The sequence below is a fragment of the Prunus dulcis genome, chromosome 5 (genome assembly GCF_902201215.1).
Source record: "Prunus dulcis chromosome 5, ALMONDv2, whole genome shotgun sequence".
Classification (NCBI taxonomy): Eukaryota; Viridiplantae; Streptophyta; class Magnoliopsida; order Rosales; family Rosaceae; genus Prunus; species Prunus dulcis.
In genome coordinates, this window is record NC_047654.1 from 286126 (window position 1) to 304721 (window position 18596).

The window sequence follows — 18596 nt, forward strand, 5'->3', positions numbered from 1 at the left end:
AAAATAACCGCTTGGAAGAAAACTCTGAAATTTTGATANGATCAAGCTAAGTGACTCAAGAACGTCCTCCAACTGGAATTACTCCAAAATTCCTCCATTTGATTATGTTTTGCTCCAGAGAGAGTCGAAAGTCCTATATTGGAAATATAATTCAAAGTATCAAAATTCTTCCAAAATATTAACCAAAATATACTAAGAATGAGGTTAAATATATAATATAAAATATGTCCATCAAAATACCCCCAAACTTAGCTTTTGCTTGTCCTCAAGCGAAACAAGACTCAAACAAAAATAAAAACTTAACAGATTAGACATCTNGCTAACACTTAACCAGGACAAAATTTCCACCTTCAAGTTGCAATCCATAGAAAATTTTAAAAACTAGAACATCCTTTCCATAGATCCAAGTAATCCCACCACAAAGTCTAAGCTATTTAGACTCAATTAGAAAAGAATTCACAAACTTCTTTCNGTGTAAAGTGAACCATTATGGTTATGGAGACTCGACTAAAACCCTTAACTCTCATCCCTTTTATTCATACTTCACACACTCCACACTTTTTTTTTTTCCTTTTTTTTTCTTTTTGTTTTGTTTTTCTTTTTGTTTTGTTTTTGTTTTTGTTTTTGTTTTTTTTTTGTTTTTGTTGTTATAGTAATAGTAGTGGTTGTGCAATGTTGGTTCCCTTAAGCTTTCGATCCAACCGCGTAGCGAGCTTTAGGTCAATGTCTCCCAAACCACTCNGGTTTTAGGGCACTAGGTGTAGAACACCCCTAAGGACTTATTAACTCAAGCTGAAAAGGCTACGAAACCAACTAACCACCCTNCCTCATGCCAAAACTCTATCGTTTGTCTCGAGAATCACTGCTGATTAGGCAGGACTGGCCCGGTTACTAGCAAAGCTTCGGGTGAGGCAATTATTACTTTATAACACATACTAACTTTATTTATATTGAACAGAAATTAAAACACACTTGGACAAAAAGTAAGTATTCCAATCTCACTCCCCAAAAACCATGTTGATGTGATGTGCAAATTTCAAAGTATAATTCATGAATTAGTGTCTAAGCAACAATAAATAGAAAAGACTCTATTGTGGGATTGATCTTCACCATGTCCATTTGTTCTAACGTTTAAAATAATCTATGGATATTAACTTAAAAACAAAAAATTTTAAACAAGACTCAAAAAAAGAAAAATATAAAATTTACTTTCCCACCCCCAAACTTAAATCACACTTTGTCCTCAAGGCGTGGAAAATAAACAAAGGAAACAACTAAAGAAGTAATTAGGAGAGAAAAAATTAAAAAAAGAAAAAAAGAAAAAAGAAAAAGAAAAGAAAAGAACATAAAACATAAACAGAAAAAAAAGAAAAAAAAAAGAAAAAAAAAAAAGAAGAAGGGATAGAACACACCAGGGATGCGGAGGAGATGCTGCGGTGATTCGAAGACAGGACCTGTAGCTAGGATGCAAAGAGCGCTGACCAACAGCCCAAGTCCACACATGCGTCAAATATGAGCGACAGCGACCATATAACCTGGTGTAGCTGCTGCATCTGTCATTTGAAAAAATATTGGATTCCCTTCTCCTAGCCCGAGCCCAGAGCTGAAAGGCTCTGTTCTATCCATTCCCATTTTGCAGAAGAAAAATACTGCTTGGATAAACCAAAGCCTCTCGCTGTGTCCAGAGAATCAGAAAAGATCTCTGATTTCTCTCTTCGCAAGACCATCCATCTCCGCCGTTGCTCTTCTTCATTCTCCCGAACACTCATGATCCCTTCCTCTCTTTCAACCCAATTACACCAGCGTTTTCATCTGTGTGAGGAGGCCACATCTGCAGCAAACTGGGATTTACCATTTGAACTAATGTGTGGTGCGTCAGATTATGCTGTCGGGGCAGTTTTAGGGCAGCGAAGAGATAAGCTTCCCCATGTCATCTATTATGCAAGTCGTACTCTCAATGATGCACAGCTTAACTATGCAACTACAGAGAAGGAATTGTCGGTAGTTGTGTTCGCACTAGAGAAATTTCGGTCTTATTTGGTTGGGGCTAAAATAATTGTCTATGCAATATGGTGGTTAGTTGGTTTCGTAGCCAATTTCTTGATAGGAGTTTTAGTACCTGTGCAAACAGGGTTTAAATCACTTTAAATACTTGCAAGAATACAAGGCTATTGTAGTATAGATGCACATGCAAGGTCGTTTTCCTCAAGGACTAATTAGCAATTTAAGTAAAAACAAATTCCAAATGACTACTTAAAATAAAAGGTCAAGAAAGATGATTATGAATTTGGTTGATTCTAAAAACAAATATTAAAACAAGAACAAATATGATTGAAGGAAAGAGTTTTGAATATCAATTTATAAAAGCACTAGGGTTTCACCATCACCTAGCAATCCTATGAACTTTTACCAATTACTTATAATTTGCACATGCCACTTTGAAGGTTAGGTTTTCCTAATGTATATTCTACTTGGAACCTCCAACACAGAACATATATCTAACATGCAACCCGTCCAGACGTTCGGATCAAATCTGAACATGAAAAATTCATTAAGTTTTATGAAAACCCTTTGAAAAACCATGCAACCCTTAAGACGTGGTGTTCATCTTAAGTGAAATTACAATTATTAATCACAAGAAGCTAGCATCAATTTCAGGGAACCTTCCGACCAAAATTGCATTCAATTACTTTTCTAAAAATCCTAATGGTGATCAGGCATTAAGACAATTAGATAGTTTAAAACAGTGATTAACAATTCAAGTAGGCATGCACTCATCATAAGCAATTAAATAAAAATCACATATTCATGCTAAGGTTCAAGGCTTCACCCTAGCAAAAGAAATTTAGTTACGCATACTCATAATTGAAATCCAAGAAAATATCATTAAGAAGAAAAGAACGAAAACACCTGAAAGTTGTGGAAACCCAAAACCCTAGCAATTGCTCTCCACAATGCAAAGTTCAAAAGTGAAAAAAGAAGTGCTTAATTCCTTGTGAGAAAGAGCTTAAATACCCCTTAAAACCTAGCTGCCAATGTACAGCTTTTCCATCCCCATAAGGAAACTAATTAAAATAAAATAAAAAACCCCTTTTTCCATCCCCCAAAAACCCCCAAAACCTAATAAAAAAAAACTAAAAAATAAAATAAAATAAAACTAGGAAATAAAGTCCAAATTGGAATAGGAGAATCTGCCCAAAATCTGCCCAGCCACGTTTTTGCCCCAAATCTCCTCCAAATCTGGCCCAAGATGATTTGAACTGCTCCATGAGGAAAAAACTTGAGTCACTAGGTAGGGTCCAGTTCAGCGAGATTTTAATTTCCCTGGAAACAACTTGAGCCTTGAACTAAATAACAGAACCTTTTGCCCTGGCTGAAATTCCTTCCGTAAAATTTGACTGTCATGAAATGCCTTAGTTCTTTCCTTGTAGATGCGAGAACTATCATAAGCACCTTGATGAATTTCCTCTAGCTCATTTAACTGCAATTTCCGCTTTTCCCCAGCTGAGTCATATGCAAAATTTAACTCTTTAATGGCCCAGTAAGCTTTATGCTCCAGCTCCATCGGTAGATGACAGGCTTTCCCATAAACAAGTCGGAATGGTGACATCCCAATAGGAGTTTTATAAGCTGTCCTGTATGCCCACAAAGCATCATTTAGTTTGAAACTCCAATCCTTGCGTGTAGAGCTCACTGTTTTCTCCAAAATACGTTTTATTTCTCTGTTTGAAACTTCAACTTGACCAGATGTCTGTGGGTGGTATGGTGTAGCCACACGATGATTAATCCCATATTTTGCCAGTAGGTTAGCAAATGGTTTATTAATAAAATGCTTCCCCCCATCACTAAGAATAACACGCGGAATTCCAAAACGTGGAAATATAACCCCCTGGAGGAACTTCAGGATCACTGATCCTTGATTAGTTTGTGCGGCAATGGCCTCGACCCACTTTGAAACATATTCCACAGCCACTAAAATATATTGGTGCCCGTTAGAAGATGGGAATGGTCCCATGAAATCAATACCCCAAACATCAAATAGTTCAACAATTAAGATACTTTGCTGGGGCATCTCATTCCTTCTGGATTGATTGCCGACCCTTTGACACCTATCACATGCCTTGCACCAATTCTGTGAATCTCTAAAAAGTGTTGGCCAAAATAACCCACTCTGTAGGATTTTCTCTGCTGTCCTTTTCTGCCCAAAATGTCCTCCACAAGCGTAGTGATGAGCAAACTTTAAAACACTTTCCTGTTCAGCCTCCGGAATACACCTGCGAATAATCTGGTCTGCACAATACTTGTATAAGTACGGTTCATCCCAGAAATAGTGCTTTACATCAGATAAAAACTTCTTTTTTCTGCTGGTAGGAAAAATCTGGATGCACCACACCCTTAGCCAAATAATTGACAATATCTGCAAACCAAGGTGTGTCAATTTTGATAGCAAATAGCTGTTCATCTGGGAAACTTTCACTCAATGGTAGAGAATCTGCCTCTGTAGCTGCTGGAATAATTAATCTAGATAAATGATCAGCCACAACATTCTCACTGCCCTTCTTGTCTTGAATCTCTAAGTCAAATTCTTGAAGTAAAAGAACCCAACGAATCAATCTAGGCTTTGCATCCTTCTTAGACAACAAGTATTTTAGTGCAGCATGATCCGTATAGACAATTATTTTAGCCCCAACCAAATAAGACCGAAATTTCTCTAGTGCGAACACAACTGCCAACAATTCCTTCTCTGTAGTTGCATAGTTAAGCTGTGCATCATTGAGAGTACGACTTGCATAATAGATGACATGGGGAAGCTTATCTTTTCGCTGCCCTAAAACTGCCCCGACAGCATAATTTGACGCATCACACATTAGTTCAAATGGTAAATCCCAATTTGGTGCAGCAATGATGGGCGCCGAAGTTAGGAGTGCTTTCAACTTGTTGAATGCTTCTAAACAGGCCTTATCAAAATTAAATGGTGCATCCTTAGCCAATAAAGTGCACAAAGGTCGACTAATCTTGGAGAAATCCTTGATGAACCGACGATAAAAACCTGCGTGTCCTAAGAAGGACCTCACACCTTTTACTGATGTAGGAGGTGGCAGCTTTGCAATAACGTCAATCTTTGCTTTGTCAACCTCAATGCCTTTGCTAGAAATTGAATGACCCAAGACAATTCCCTGTTCAACCATGAAATGACACTTTTCCCAGTTTAGCACTAAATTCGTCTCTTGACATCTCTGAAGAACTAATGATAAATTCTGTAAGCACTGATCATATGAATCCCCAAAAACAGAAAAATCATCCATAAAAACTTCCACAATATTTTCGACCAAGCCAGAAAAAATACTCATCATACAACGTTGAAACGTAGCAGGTGCATTGCATAATCCAAACGGCATCCTCCGATAAGCATAAGTACCGAATGGACAAGTGAAAGTAGTCTTCTCTTGATCCTCTGGTGCGATTGGAATCTGATTATATCCAGAATACCCATCAAGAAAACAGGAAAAAGCCCACCCAGCCAACCTTTCTAACATTTGGTCAATAAAAGGCAATGGAAAATGGTCTTTTCTCGTCCCTGTGTTAAGCTTCCGGTAATCTACACACATTCTCCAACCCGTAGTCAATCGTGTAGGAACTAACTCATTATTATCATTTTTCACCACTGTAATACCGGTTCATTTAGGCACAACTTGAGTCGGGCTAACCCATTTACTGTTAGAAATAGGATAAATCATACCGGCATCAAGTAATTTCATAACCTCTGTTCTGACCACCTCTTTCATAATTGGGTTAAGGCGGCGTTGAGCATCAACTGTTGGCTTCACGTCGTCTTCCATTAATATTCTGTGCATACATAGGGCTGGGCTGATTCCCTTGATGTCCGCAATTGTCCATCCTAATGCATCTTGATATTTTCTCAACACACGAAGCAATTTATCTTCCTCTGTCGGTGTTAAATCTGCTGCAATTATAACTGGCAACGTCTCTGCGGCTCCTAAATATGCATATTTAAGATGTTTTGGTAAAGGCTTCAGCTCCAATTTTGGCGGTTGTTGTCTAGATGGTTTAAGGGGCTGTTTGGGCTCCCCTAAACTCTCGTACACATTCCTAAATTTTGGCAACACTGTGGGCAGACTGTTCAATGCGTGAATGTACTCAAGAACACCTTCATCTTCAGAATTTGTCTCAAGTTCCCCCTGTAAAACATGCAGCAACTGATATGTTTTTGAATTAGCATAAAATCCGTCTGCACCATACTATCTACCATGTCAATACGCATACAATCTTGCTGTTCAGCAGGACGTTTTGCTGCCTCAAACAAATTAAACACCACAGATTGGTCTTGAACCCGTAAAGTCAATGTTCCAGCTTCCACATCAATTAAGGTCCTAGCTGTTGCCATAAACGGCCTCCCCAAAATAATAGGTGTTTGAAGGTCTTCATCCATGTCTAAAACCACAAAATCTGCCGGTAGATAAAGATTATCAACCTTAATAATTAGATCTTCAATAACACCTCTTGGATAAGTGATTGAACGGTCAGCTAGTTGAAGTATAATTGATGTGGGCTTTAAATCTCCTTGCCCCAATCGCTGGAAAACAGAAAAAGGCATCAAATTAATACTTGCACCCAAATCAATTAAAGCACTTTTAAAATTAGAATTTCCAATAGTGCAAGAAATATTAAAACTCCCTGGATCTTTTTTCTTAGGTGGTAGTTTGTGTAGCAAAACTGTGCTGCACTGTTCTGTCAAAATAACTTTGTCCAAATCTGAAAGCTTCTTTTTGCTGCTGCAAACTTCCTTCAAAAATTTGGCATATGATGGAATTTTCTTGATTGCATCCAGTAATGGAATGTTGATTTGAACCTTGGATAATGTCTGCATAAAGTCCTTGAGTTGTTGATCTTTTGCTTTTGGCTTCAAACGTTCTAGATATGGAATAGGGGCCTCATAAACACGCTCAGGAACTTGTTTTGGAACAGTTTCTAGATCTGCCAAATTATGTTTTTCTGCAGGTTTGGCAGGTTCTGCTGCTGCAAATTTTTCTGTATTATCCTCCACTGTTTGCTGCTCCTTTTCAATGCTATTTTCACGATTGTCATAGCTCTTTCCACATCGTAAAGTCCGAACAACGTTGCAATCTTCACGTCCATTTGGATTAGGAATTGTTTGACTAGGAAATTTGCCCTTTTCTCTATTTGAAATCTGTGTAGCTAGCTGTCCAAATTGTTGCTCCAAACTTTTAATTGATGCTTCAACATTTTGAAATCTTTGATTGTTGCCCTCGATGAATGATTGAGTTGTTGCTGCCAGTTTAGCAAGTTGATCTTCCAGAGATGGTTTGGGGGGAACAAAAGGTTTTTGTGCATGCTGGAATGGTTTGGCATTAGTCTGATTGTCACCCCATTTGAAATTAGGGTGATCGCTCCATCCAGGATTGTAATGAGTTGCATATGCATCATTCCTAGGCCTTTGATAGCTGTTCATCATATTGACATGTTGTTCAACAAGCTCTGGGTAAGAGTCTCTATGTGGACAGCCCATTATGTCATGTGTAGCCATACTGCATATAGTGCAAACTGTTGATGTAGGTGGCTGCTGTGTAGAACTTGCTAGATGTTGTAGAAGCATATCAAACTTTGCATCAATTTTCTTATCCATTTTTTCCATTTGTGCAGACATATTGGGAGAACCTACTGATAACTCAAAAATGCCCCTTTTCTGTGAATGTTCTGCTGCCCATTGCTGAGATTCTGTAGCCATCATATCAAACAGTTCAAATGCCTCTCTTGCAGATTTATTTGACAATGATCCTCCTGCTTATGCATTCACATGGCTCTTAGATGTAGGATTAAGCCCATCAAAGAAAATATTCATTTGTGTATCTGAATCAATTTTAACATGTGGACACTTTATGTACATCTCTGTATATCTCTCCCACGCTTCATGAAACTCTTCATTAGGCTTCGTGTAAATGTCAAAATCTCCCTCTTGAAATTCAATGTCTTGGATGCTGGATAATATTTGTTCAGGAATTTTGTGTGTAACTGCTGCCAAGTAGTAATGCTATTAGAGGGTAGAGTGAATAACCAAGTTTCTGCCTTGTCCTTCAAAGTGAAAGGGAAAAGACGTAACTTAATAGCCTCAGCAGAAAAACCCCTAATCAAAATATTTTTGCAACCCACAATAAATTTTGCAATATGTATGTTTGCATCTTCATTAGGCAGCCCCCGAAAAGTAGGTAGAATTTCAAGCATATGGTGCCTGATCTCGAACGAATCACCCTCTTCTTGTTCAGGATACACAATGCAATTGGGAACATCAGTGGCACGGGCTTCCAATGACTGCCTGAGTGGTCTACCTGCCGCAGGTAATTCTAACGCCATGTTACCCTCGTTTGCAAACAGATTCTGCAGAAAAGTGCCCTGCAGTAAACAGTCCCAAGCCCAAGTAACTTCTCTCCGCTGTCTATGCAGTGTGCGCTCTGGTTCTGGATCAAATTGTACAATCTGTGCAGTTCCTGATCTGGTTTGGACCATGCAGTCTGCAGAATCTGCAACAGAAACAAAATTGTTCAATTTCAAAAATTTTTTTTTTTTGGACGAAAATTAAAAATAAAATAAAATAAAATAAATCAGAAAAAGGTTAAACAAAAATTGTCTAAAATAGTCCCCGGCAACGGCGCCAATTTCTTGATAGGATTTTTAGTACCTGTGCAAACAGGGTTAAAATCACATAAAATACTTGCAAGAATACAAGGCTATTGTAGTATAGATGCTCATGCAAGGTCGTTTTCCTCAAGGACTAATTAGCAATTTAAGTAAAAACAAATTCCAAATGACTACTTAAAATAAAAGGTCAAGAAAGATGATTATGAATTTGGTTGATTCTAAAAACAAATATTAAAACAAGAACAAATATGATTGAAGGAAAGAGTTTTGAATATCAATTTATAAAAGCACTAGGGTTTCACCATCACCTAGCAATCCTATGAACTTTTACCAATTACTTATGATTTGCACATGCCACTTTGAAGGTTAGGTTTTCCTAATGTATATTCTACTTGGAACCTCCAACACAGAACATATATCCAACATGCAACCCGTCCGGACGTTCGGATCAAATCTGAACATGAAAGACTCATTAAGTTTTATGAAAACCCTTTGAAAAACCATGCAACCCTTAAGACGTGGTGTTCATCTTAAGTGAAATTACAATTATTAATCACAAGAAGCTAGCATCAATTTCAGGGAACCTTCCGACCAAAATTGCATCCAATTACTTTTCTAAAGATCCTAATGGTGATCAGGCATTAAGACAATTAGATAGTTTAAAACAGTGATTAACAATTCAAGTAGGCATGCACTCATCATAAGCAATTAAATAAAAATCACATATTCATGCTAAGGTTCAAGGCTTCACCCTAGCAAAAGAAATTTAGTTACGCATACTCATAATTGAAATCCAAGAAAATATCATTAAGAAGAAAAGAACAAAAACACCTGAAAGTTGTGAAAACCCAAAACCCTAGCAATTGCTCTCCACAATGCAAAGTTCAAAAGTGAAAAAGAAGTCCTAAATTCCTTGTGAGAAAGAGCTTAAATACCCCTTAAAACCTAGCTGCCAATGTACAGCTTTTCCATCCCCACAAGGAAACTAATTAAAATAAAATAAAACTAGGAAATAAAGTCCAAATTGGAATAGGAGAATCTGCCCAAAATCTGCCCAGCCACGTTTTTGCCCCAAATCTCCTCCAAATCTGGCCCAAGATAGCTTGTTTTAAAGATAAAAATGTTCTGAACACTTCTCTAGAAGGCCACGAACCCATCCGAGGTCATCTTGTGCTCCAAAAACGCAATAAAAGCCCAACACGTCACTATTCCAACACCGCGCACTGCTTCTTTATTTTATTGCCAGAAAATAACCGCTTGGAAGAAAACTCTGAAATTTTGATACGATCAAGCTAAGTGACTCAAGAACGTCCTCCAACTGCAAGCATGCGGTCAATCCTACTAACCCGGCTACCTGGACTCATGCTTCTATCGCCACCACCAAAGGTTCTACTTTTCATACGTCTTCTCAAAAATACTTGGTTCTACGGATCACATGACATTTGATCCTGGCCAACTTATTAGTCGCAAATCATCTACTCTGTCGGTAGTGTCTAATGCTAATGGTACCCCCTCCCTGTGATTGGGGAGGGCTCCCTATCTCTCTCTCTCTCTCTCTCTCTCTCTCTCTCTCTCTCTCTCTCTCTCTCTCTCTCTCTCTCTCTACTTCCCTACATCTGAATTTTGTATTACTTGTTCCATCTTTGGACCATAACTTGTTATATATTGCACAACTTACTACTACTTTAGGGTGTACTGTAACATTTTGGCCGAATCATTTTGTTTTTCAAGACATTCTCACAGGAAAGAAGATTGATTGTTGTACTCGACGAGGCAAACTCTACTACCTGGATTGGGCACCATATAGTGAGGTCAAGGTTGGTCAAACTCTACTACCTGGAGTTCTAAATGGAGATAACAACACGGGATAAAGTGGAACACAAAACCATAGTCAAATGGGTTAAGTGGATTACTTTAACTTTTAGGGAGTAAAGTGAGATTTGACTAAAATTTTAGAGGACACTAGAGTAAATAAGCCTAAAAATAATCATATCACATGTACCCAATTGAAGATTCTTATCAAAAGCAAGCAATTCTAAAAGCAAACGAAATCAATTAGCTTGAGTGGTTCAGTTTAAAAAAATAAATAAAATTAGCTTGAGTTGCTGTGGCTGGTTATCGTCAAATGAAACCCACACACAATGAGAAGAAGACAAGAGCATAAGGAGAACTAACCACTAGAGAAAACTCACAAAAATTCCTAAGACCTCTCTCAATCCAAAATTCCAATTCCTAGTTTATGGATTACATTCGAAGTGGATGGTGGGAAGGCTTGTAAGGCGTCTTCAAACTTGGATTTGATGACCCTATTCCGTTGGACGTGTGGATGTTAAGGTTCTTCGCTAAACTAGGATTTTTTTTCAAACTTGGATTTGAAAAAAATTTACACGTGTGCACAGCAAAGGAAAAACTAGCCTCTTTGAGACATTTTGTCAAAATGTTATGGGCACAACTAAATAGACAATTTCCAGTATATCCATGGCTTTTTCCGTCTAAGGGAGGTGCAATTACACCCCTTTTTGCCTTTGTGAGTCCGCCACTACAGGTGGGGCACTGAGGTTTGGGTTGTGGGTGGGTGTCCAGGGAGGTTGTGGTTGGGAGGTGGTGAGTGTGGCTGGGTTGGGGTGATGGGGAGGCTGAGTTCTTGATTAGTTTTTAGTTTTTTCATTTTTTATAAATTTTTTATTATTTTAAAAAGTTACTTGCTTTTTTCATTAATTTTACAGTCTACTTGGGAGGACTAGACTAGACTAAAAAAATGTCTACATTTCATATGCCTTCAATTCAAGGCATAATATGAATATGTTGCCTAACTTGTAGGAAGAATGAGGAATATCTATAAGATGTTGATGACTAAACTTATCCCTTAATCCCCTTGAAAATGGTAGGATTATGAGGGATAAATTATAGTCATCAACCTCTTACTGACAGGACCCGATCTTAATTCCACTTTGGAATTTCGAACCAAGCCCTGTGCGTGTCCAACATCTGGCAACTGTCGGACACAAATAACCATTTTACCCTTTCTGCTACAGTTACTATGAAAACTTTCTCTGGACTCTTGCCGAAAATTCGGCAGAATCTCCCCTGTATTTTGACTAAACTCAAATTTTTCCACCTGTCAACAATCAATTAAATCCACACCAACTGCCAGAATAGAATAACTAAATCTTCATCAGCTCCAGTTTTCCACTAAAACGAGATATCAGAGCATTTTCTAAAATTTACAGGGTTTTAAGGATTTTTCCTCAAATCTCTACCTGATTTGGTGGCGCGGAAGCTAAAAATGGCCCCGTGGTGGATCCTGCGCACTTCTACGGCCTGGGGGCGAAAAACAAGTTGAAAATGTGAGTGGACAAAAATAATGTTCTTGGAAACAATTTATAACCATAATAACCCCCATTTAAAAAGATAAATAAGCATATAAATCGATAGTTTGTCTATATTTCAATACGAGGTATTTAAATAAGCGTGTAAAAACATACCGATGAATATATTCGTATAACTGAATACCATATAAAGATATAAATGCGCTAATATCAAAGAAGCTGGTATAAAATAACTGGAAGTCATAACTGGATAAAAGAAAACTCAAAATCCTTTGAAACTACCACCTATTTGTACCCCTGTCATATCCGTCAATTCCCCTGTCAGGTCTCGAACGTCACGCAGACTAATTTTTATTTTTAATAATAAAAAATAATAAAAGTTAACAAAGTTAATTCTCTGCTAAGTAGAATAACACATGTCAAAAAAATAGACAAGAGACGTGAGGAAAACAAGTTTGGGGATAGTAGATCCGCACCTGTCAAGTCTAATCTAGTCTATTCCTACACTGTCAATCGGGAACTAGCTAGTTAGGGCACTATCCTTCATCGTTCTTTATGTCCTAATATTTTCTTCAGTAATAATTACCAAAATAGGTCAATGCACAAGAATTTTGCCATATCAAAAGAAATCAGAATATTTATATCAATTGAATTCCAACGTGTGATTCCACTAAACTCTCCCCTCTTTAGCAACCGGAGACATGAAGTGCGTGTCGTTATCTAAGCCATCCACGAAGAGAAGAGACAAACAACACCTGACGACTCATGCATATAAACACCATAATAGGTAAATTAAGCTCTTCATTATTTCCAGACCAGAGTTGTGAAGTGAAGGGCTAATAATTATTCATCAAGAATAATGGACCTTTTGCAGCTCTTCATCACCGCCTTAATCCCAGTACTGAAAATTCTCTTCACCACTTTGCTTGGCTCATATCTTGCTCGTGATCGCGTCAATATTTTGGGGGAAGACGCTAGGAAGCACTTAAACACGGTAACTTCTTAATTCATTCATGAGTTTTCATTTAACATCTTTATCCATTTTTCTTTAAGAAAAGAGGGAAACTATAGATTCTGTGGCTTCCCATATCATCACCTTTTTACTCTTCAAGTTGAACACCCTCTATCTTTCTTTCTTTCAAAAATACATTTTCTATGGTTTCACACTTTCTGCATGATGCAGTGATGATGGATATATCATCTGCTGTCGCTTACTTTACTACAATATCTACGTATATATAGTAAATGCATACGTATGTGTATATATACATACATACTTGTGTTTGTGATCAACAGGTTGTATTTTACGTATTCAGTCCTGCCCTGGTGAGCAGCAACCTTGCGCGGACAATAACAGATAAAAGCATAGTTAAATTGTGAGTTTAAATTAAGTGCTTGTGCAATATAGGTCTCTATAATTTCTATTTTCTAGATATATACCCATCATTCTATAAATCTATGTGTAAAACTCAATTTCAAACTTGAATGACCAGTAGGATATAAGAGGTCATAGTATTCCTATGTTTTTACATCCTTGCCATCAGACTTCATATTTTATTTATAATTTATTCCAAGCATTTCATTAACTGCCATAATTGTAATTAAAACTCCCTATTAATAGCATATCAATCACCCCATTTCTTTTGGTTGCCATTCCCTCTAACATATGGCCCCTTAAAGTTGCAAATAAAAAATATGTAAATTACATATCCAATAATGCACATAAGAAAAATATAAATATAAATATATGCGTATAAAAATATAGGTATATTATTTACCAAAAAAAATTAACAAAAATAGGTCAATTACTTTGTAATTGAAATTTCCGTACATTTTTCATAAATTAAAAATAGGTACACAATAATTTATAGAAAATAAGTACGTTGTATAATTGAAATTTATGCACATTTTGTATAAATTAAAAATAGGTACATTATTTAGAAGAAAAAAATAAGCTCATTATACTAGGTAAATTGTTTTACTAGGTATACATTATTGGAGAAAAAAAACTAGGTACATTATTTAGAGAAAAAAATAGGTTCATTAAACTAGGTACATTATTAGAGAGAGAAAAAAGGCACATTATTTAGGGAAAAAAAAGGTGCATTATTTAGAAAAAAAAAATGGGTATATTATTTTGAGAGAAAAAATAGGTACATTATTTAGAAAAAAAAAATAGGTACATTATTTTGAGAGAAAAAATAGGCTCATTTAAAAAAAAATTTGTTATCATAAAACAAACAATAAAAAGATGATCAAATTATTTTTCATAAAACAAGTAATAAAGAAAAAAAAAATAGGTATAATATTTGGAGAAAAAATAGGTTCATTGAAAAAAATGTTTTAAAAACAAAACAACAAATAGATTGTCAAATTATTTTTCAACATAATTAGAATGTACACTATTATTCATAAAACTATAATAAACAAGAATACTGGTCATATAATTCATAAAAGACGACAACATTAATTCCTAAATTTAATATTGAATTTAAATTACTAATACTTTAAATAGATTACTAGTTGTAATTCATAGAAGAAAAACACCATTAATTCAAAAATAGATTACTTATACTTTAATGTGGAATTTAATATTTAATTTCAAATAAGTTTTTAAATTAGTTCCTACATCCATTACAATTATTTGGAGATATTTCCAAATGTGTCATTAGTTACACCCTACAACACATGAACTTATAAATAGGGGTAGTTTTGGAATCCAAAAAATACAATAAATCATATTTTAAGTTATATTAGGTAACTTGCTTAGTTGGATCCTAGTCATCGGGTATTATTTGAAAAAATTGGGTATTTTAAATAGAAAACTAAAAGAAAGAGTTGTAGGTGATTTAAAATGAATTTTATGGGTCTAAGCTCAATTTACTATTAAATTAATATCACTATGGTTATTGCACCAGTTTGTTTATTATAGGCAGATTTATTGCTCAAGCTTTGTTCATTAATATCTAATGGAAGAATTAAATCTCTAAAAGAAGTTTGATATGATTGAATGTGTATATATTTGTATGAGCGTAGGTGGTTCATGCCGGTGAATATCCTCATCACATTTATTGTTGGTTCGATCCTAGGATGGATACTCCTCCAGTTAACAAGACCTCCTGCATATCTGCGAGGCATTGTCGTAGGTTGCTGTGCTGGAGGTAAACACTACTACACCAACACAGATTTACCTTATAATTTTTGTTTTTGTTTTTTTTTTCTTTTTCGTCTAGATCACTGATAATTTTTGTTTCTGCTGAGTTAATATATAAACAGGAAATTTGGGATTCATGCTCCTTATTATAGTCCCAGCAGTTTGTAAAGAAAAAGGGAGTCCATTTGGAGCTCCTGATGTCTGTCATACTTATGCATTGGCTTATGCTTCACTTTCAATGGCGGTACATTAATTTCTTCTTCTGCTGCTGCTGCTGCTAATATTTTGATTTTTCTTCAAATTCCTTTATCTAGTTTTATATTACTCAAAGTAAGAAAGGATGGGGAACATGCTCAAGATAAGGTATTAAGTTAATTGGTTTTACTCTCCAGATAGGAGCCATGTATTTGTGGTCCTATGTGTATAATATTGTGAGGATATCTGCAAAGAAGGGAGCCCAAAATGCCCACCAATCTCCAGAGAGATCCTCCACACCAAACCAAGTAAGTTGCACTGAGCGTCCGCTTTCTTCAAAGGAATCTGAGGTAGTGGAGGACAATGCTGCGGATCAATATGCACTGCCCTGCACTGCTATATCTGAAGAAAATGCTAAGGTTGCCAACTCCATCAAGTTACCATGACCGTTCGCTTTATTTCCAACTATTTAAGATTTGATTATGAAAAGAGTGTTTCTTTGCCATATAGTTTGACATATTATGTCGCCAGTACTGTCAATTTAGACTACTAATGAAATAAACCTTTTTCGAATGTATGATGTGCTGTCTTCCAACATATTTACCCTTTTCTTTTCAATTTCTGATGATTGTCGTTTGTCTTGGCAGATGACACAAACGACAAGTTTAGGTAAAGTAATAAAGCAACGTATTATGATGGTGTTTGGAAAGCTCAATCTGAAAGCAATATTTGCCCCTTCTACTACTGGAGCAGTATGCCCTTTCAACACTTGAATTATTTTGCGTCATAATTATGTGATATATTTATTGACACATTGACCAAACTTAGCTTCTTTTTCTTTTTCTTTTTTTTGTTCTTGTATAGATGGTTGGTTTTGTGATTGGACTCATACCTCAGATTCGAAAACTATTGATAGGAGATGGCGCTCCTCTACGGGTGGTTCAAGACACTGTTTCTTTCTTGGGGTTAGATTACTACTATTCTTCTGTTTTAGGTTAACAAGAACACTTTTGTTCATGTATTACTTATTTAGTCTTTCAACTCCTCTCCATATGATTGCAGAGACGCAGCCATCCCAAGTCTTACTTTGATAATAGGAGGAAACCTACTTACAGGTAATATTATAATTCCTACTCATTAAGCTCCACATGTTATATATATTCTCATACTTATTTTTAAGTTTTGACTTAATTCACGTTGTTCTTCCAGGTTCGAGAGGGCCAGGGATACAGAAATCTCTGGTTGTTGGCATTATCGTTGTTCGTTATGTTGTCCTGCCTCTTGCAGGCATTTTGGTGGTTAAAGGTGCATTAAAATTTGGGTTGGTGCATTATGATCCATTGTATCTGTTTGTTCTTCTGCTTCAGTTTTCACTCCCACCAGCAATGAACATAGGTACGTACGTACGCTCTTCTGGTGGGTTTTTTCTCCTTTCAATTTTAGCAATGCAAATTAAAATCTGCGTGACTGGTTATTTCTCATAATCAATAGTCGTTATTTTTCCTAACAATATGGATTTATTGATTTAACTTTATTCTTGGTTGTGGCAGGAACAATGGCTCAATTGTTCGGAGCAGGAGAAAAGGAATGTTCAGTTATCATGCTGTGGGCTTATGTTTTTGCTTTAGTAACGCTTACTTTTTGGTCCGCCTTCTTCATGTGGCTTGTGGCCCGAATGTGAAGCAACTGTAAAGCATCCTTGATGCAGGACGCATAGGACCGAAATTCATTAGTTTCCTAATGTATTTGTTTGTTTCCTAAATTCTCTAGTTTTCCAATTACTATTAGGATTTCTACTTTTCCATATTTCCATATTTCCATATTTCTAGTTAAGTTTCCCATTTTATTTGGGTTAGGATTTCTGTTAAGCAAGGGATTTTTATCATGTTATTTCAAGGGTTTAGTTTGCTATAAATAACCCCATGTAGTTCTTTAAAATTCATATTTGAATGTTGAGTAAACCTTTTTCCTAGAAGTCTCTAATTTCGTCCCTTCGATCTATATTTCTTCTCTTCGATCTCCGATGTTCTTCTTTGTTCTACTGTTTCTGCCCTTTTATCTCGTCTTTTCGATCTATATTTCTTCTCATCGGTCGCTTATATTCTTCTATGTTCTATTGTTTAAGTGGTTAATCCAACACCTACGGCCTGTACTACATCAATCCTCCATTGAAGCAAAATTTTACATCCATCTATTTGTGAAAACCCATAAATAAATTTACTTGCAATTGTATATGCCGAAGCCAACTTTTAGTCTTGTAATCAGATATTAGAATTAAAAGCGAAGTTGAGTAATCCACTACTTTTGCACATCGATTCTAAGTTACAACAGCAAATATTCTTGTGGAATGGGATCCAATAGTGAAAGAACACTTGAGACGGATTGATGATAAAGAAATTCATCATCACTATCTTAGTCCAAAGATTCAAAATGAGTTGATCACTAGGTGAGCATAACTCCAATCATTTCAAAAATAAATAAATAAACAAAGTATTTTTATGTTATACTTGACTGTACACCCAATGTAAGTCATGAAGAAAAAATACCTTGATATTGAGATGTGTGGATGTTTCTACACACGTTGTAAAAGTAGAAGAGTTCTTTTTGGAATTTTTAAAAGTTGATGATGCATCGCGGCAAGGGCTCTTTGAAGAATTACAAAGTGTATTAGTAGATATTGAACTTGATATTGATCATGTGAGAGGACAAGGGTATGATAACAGATACTGTATGAAAAGGAAAAGCTACGGTGTACAAAAAAAAGACTATTATATATAAATCTAAAGCATTGTACACACTATGTGCTTGTCATTGTCCAAAGTTGACACTTTGTGATATTGCGGACTCTTGTAGGAAAGCAAAAGATTTTTTTTGGAGTGATACAATGTATTTGTTCTTTGTTTTCTCATTCCACAAAGTGCTAGAAATTTTTGAAAGATAATGTAAAAGGTTTAACTCTTAAGCCATTGTCAACCACACGTTGGGAAAGTCGTGTTGAAAGTGTCAAAGCGACATGATTTCAAATTGTGGAAGTAAGAGAAGCTTTACTCCAATTGGCATGACTCTAAAGTTAGGACTCAAGCTGATAATAGCAAGACATGGACTTGGAAACTTTGAGTTTTTAGTAGCCATGATTATTTGGTATGATATATTGCATGTTGTGAATTTAGTTATCAAAAATTGCAAGCAAAAGACATGTTTATTCATGTTGCTATAGAGCAAATAAAGGGAATTTTTTTTTT

The 18596-nt window shown here is 36.0% G+C and overlaps 1 protein-coding gene and 1 non-coding gene across 2 annotated transcripts; both read left to right on the forward strand.

Moving 5' to 3' along the window:
* Nucleotides 1–7898: 7898 nt before the first annotated feature.
* Nucleotides 7899–8004, forward strand: LOC117629435. Its single transcript, XR_004586096.1, has one exon. It is a non-coding gene; the product is annotated as a small nucleolar RNA R71 (small nucleolar RNA).
* Nucleotides 8005–12840: 4836 nt separating this feature from the next.
* Nucleotides 12841–17329, forward strand: LOC117628212 (protein PIN-LIKES 3-like). Its single transcript, XM_034360605.1, has 10 exons — nt 12841–12999; nt 13302–13381; nt 15042–15166; nt 15282–15403; nt 15552–15773; nt 16002–16106; nt 16219–16319; nt 16417–16469; nt 16564–16749; nt 16905–17329. Exons 1-10 carry the CDS (start codon nt 12865–12867, stop codon nt 17033–17035), a joined length of 1260 nt encoding a protein of 419 aa, XP_034216496.1. The 5' UTR covers nt 12841–12864; the 3' UTR covers nt 17036–17329.
* The last annotated feature ends 1267 nt before the right edge of the window (nt 17330–18596 follow it).

Excerpts from the sequence above, each read along its gene's own strand:
- LOC117628212 (XM_034360605.1), top strand. The coding sequence starts at position 12,865 with ATGGACCTTTTGCAGCTCTTCATCACCGCCTTAATCCCAGTACTGAAA. Across the intron at positions 15,774-16,001 it reads TATCTGAAGAAAATGCTAAG|ATGACACAAACGACAAGTTT; the intron begins GTTGCCAACTCC and ends TTGTCTTGGCAG. Across the intron at positions 16,107-16,218 it reads CCCCTTCTACTACTGGAGCA|ATGGTTGGTTTTGTGATTGG; the intron begins GTATGCCCTTTC and ends GTTCTTGTATAG.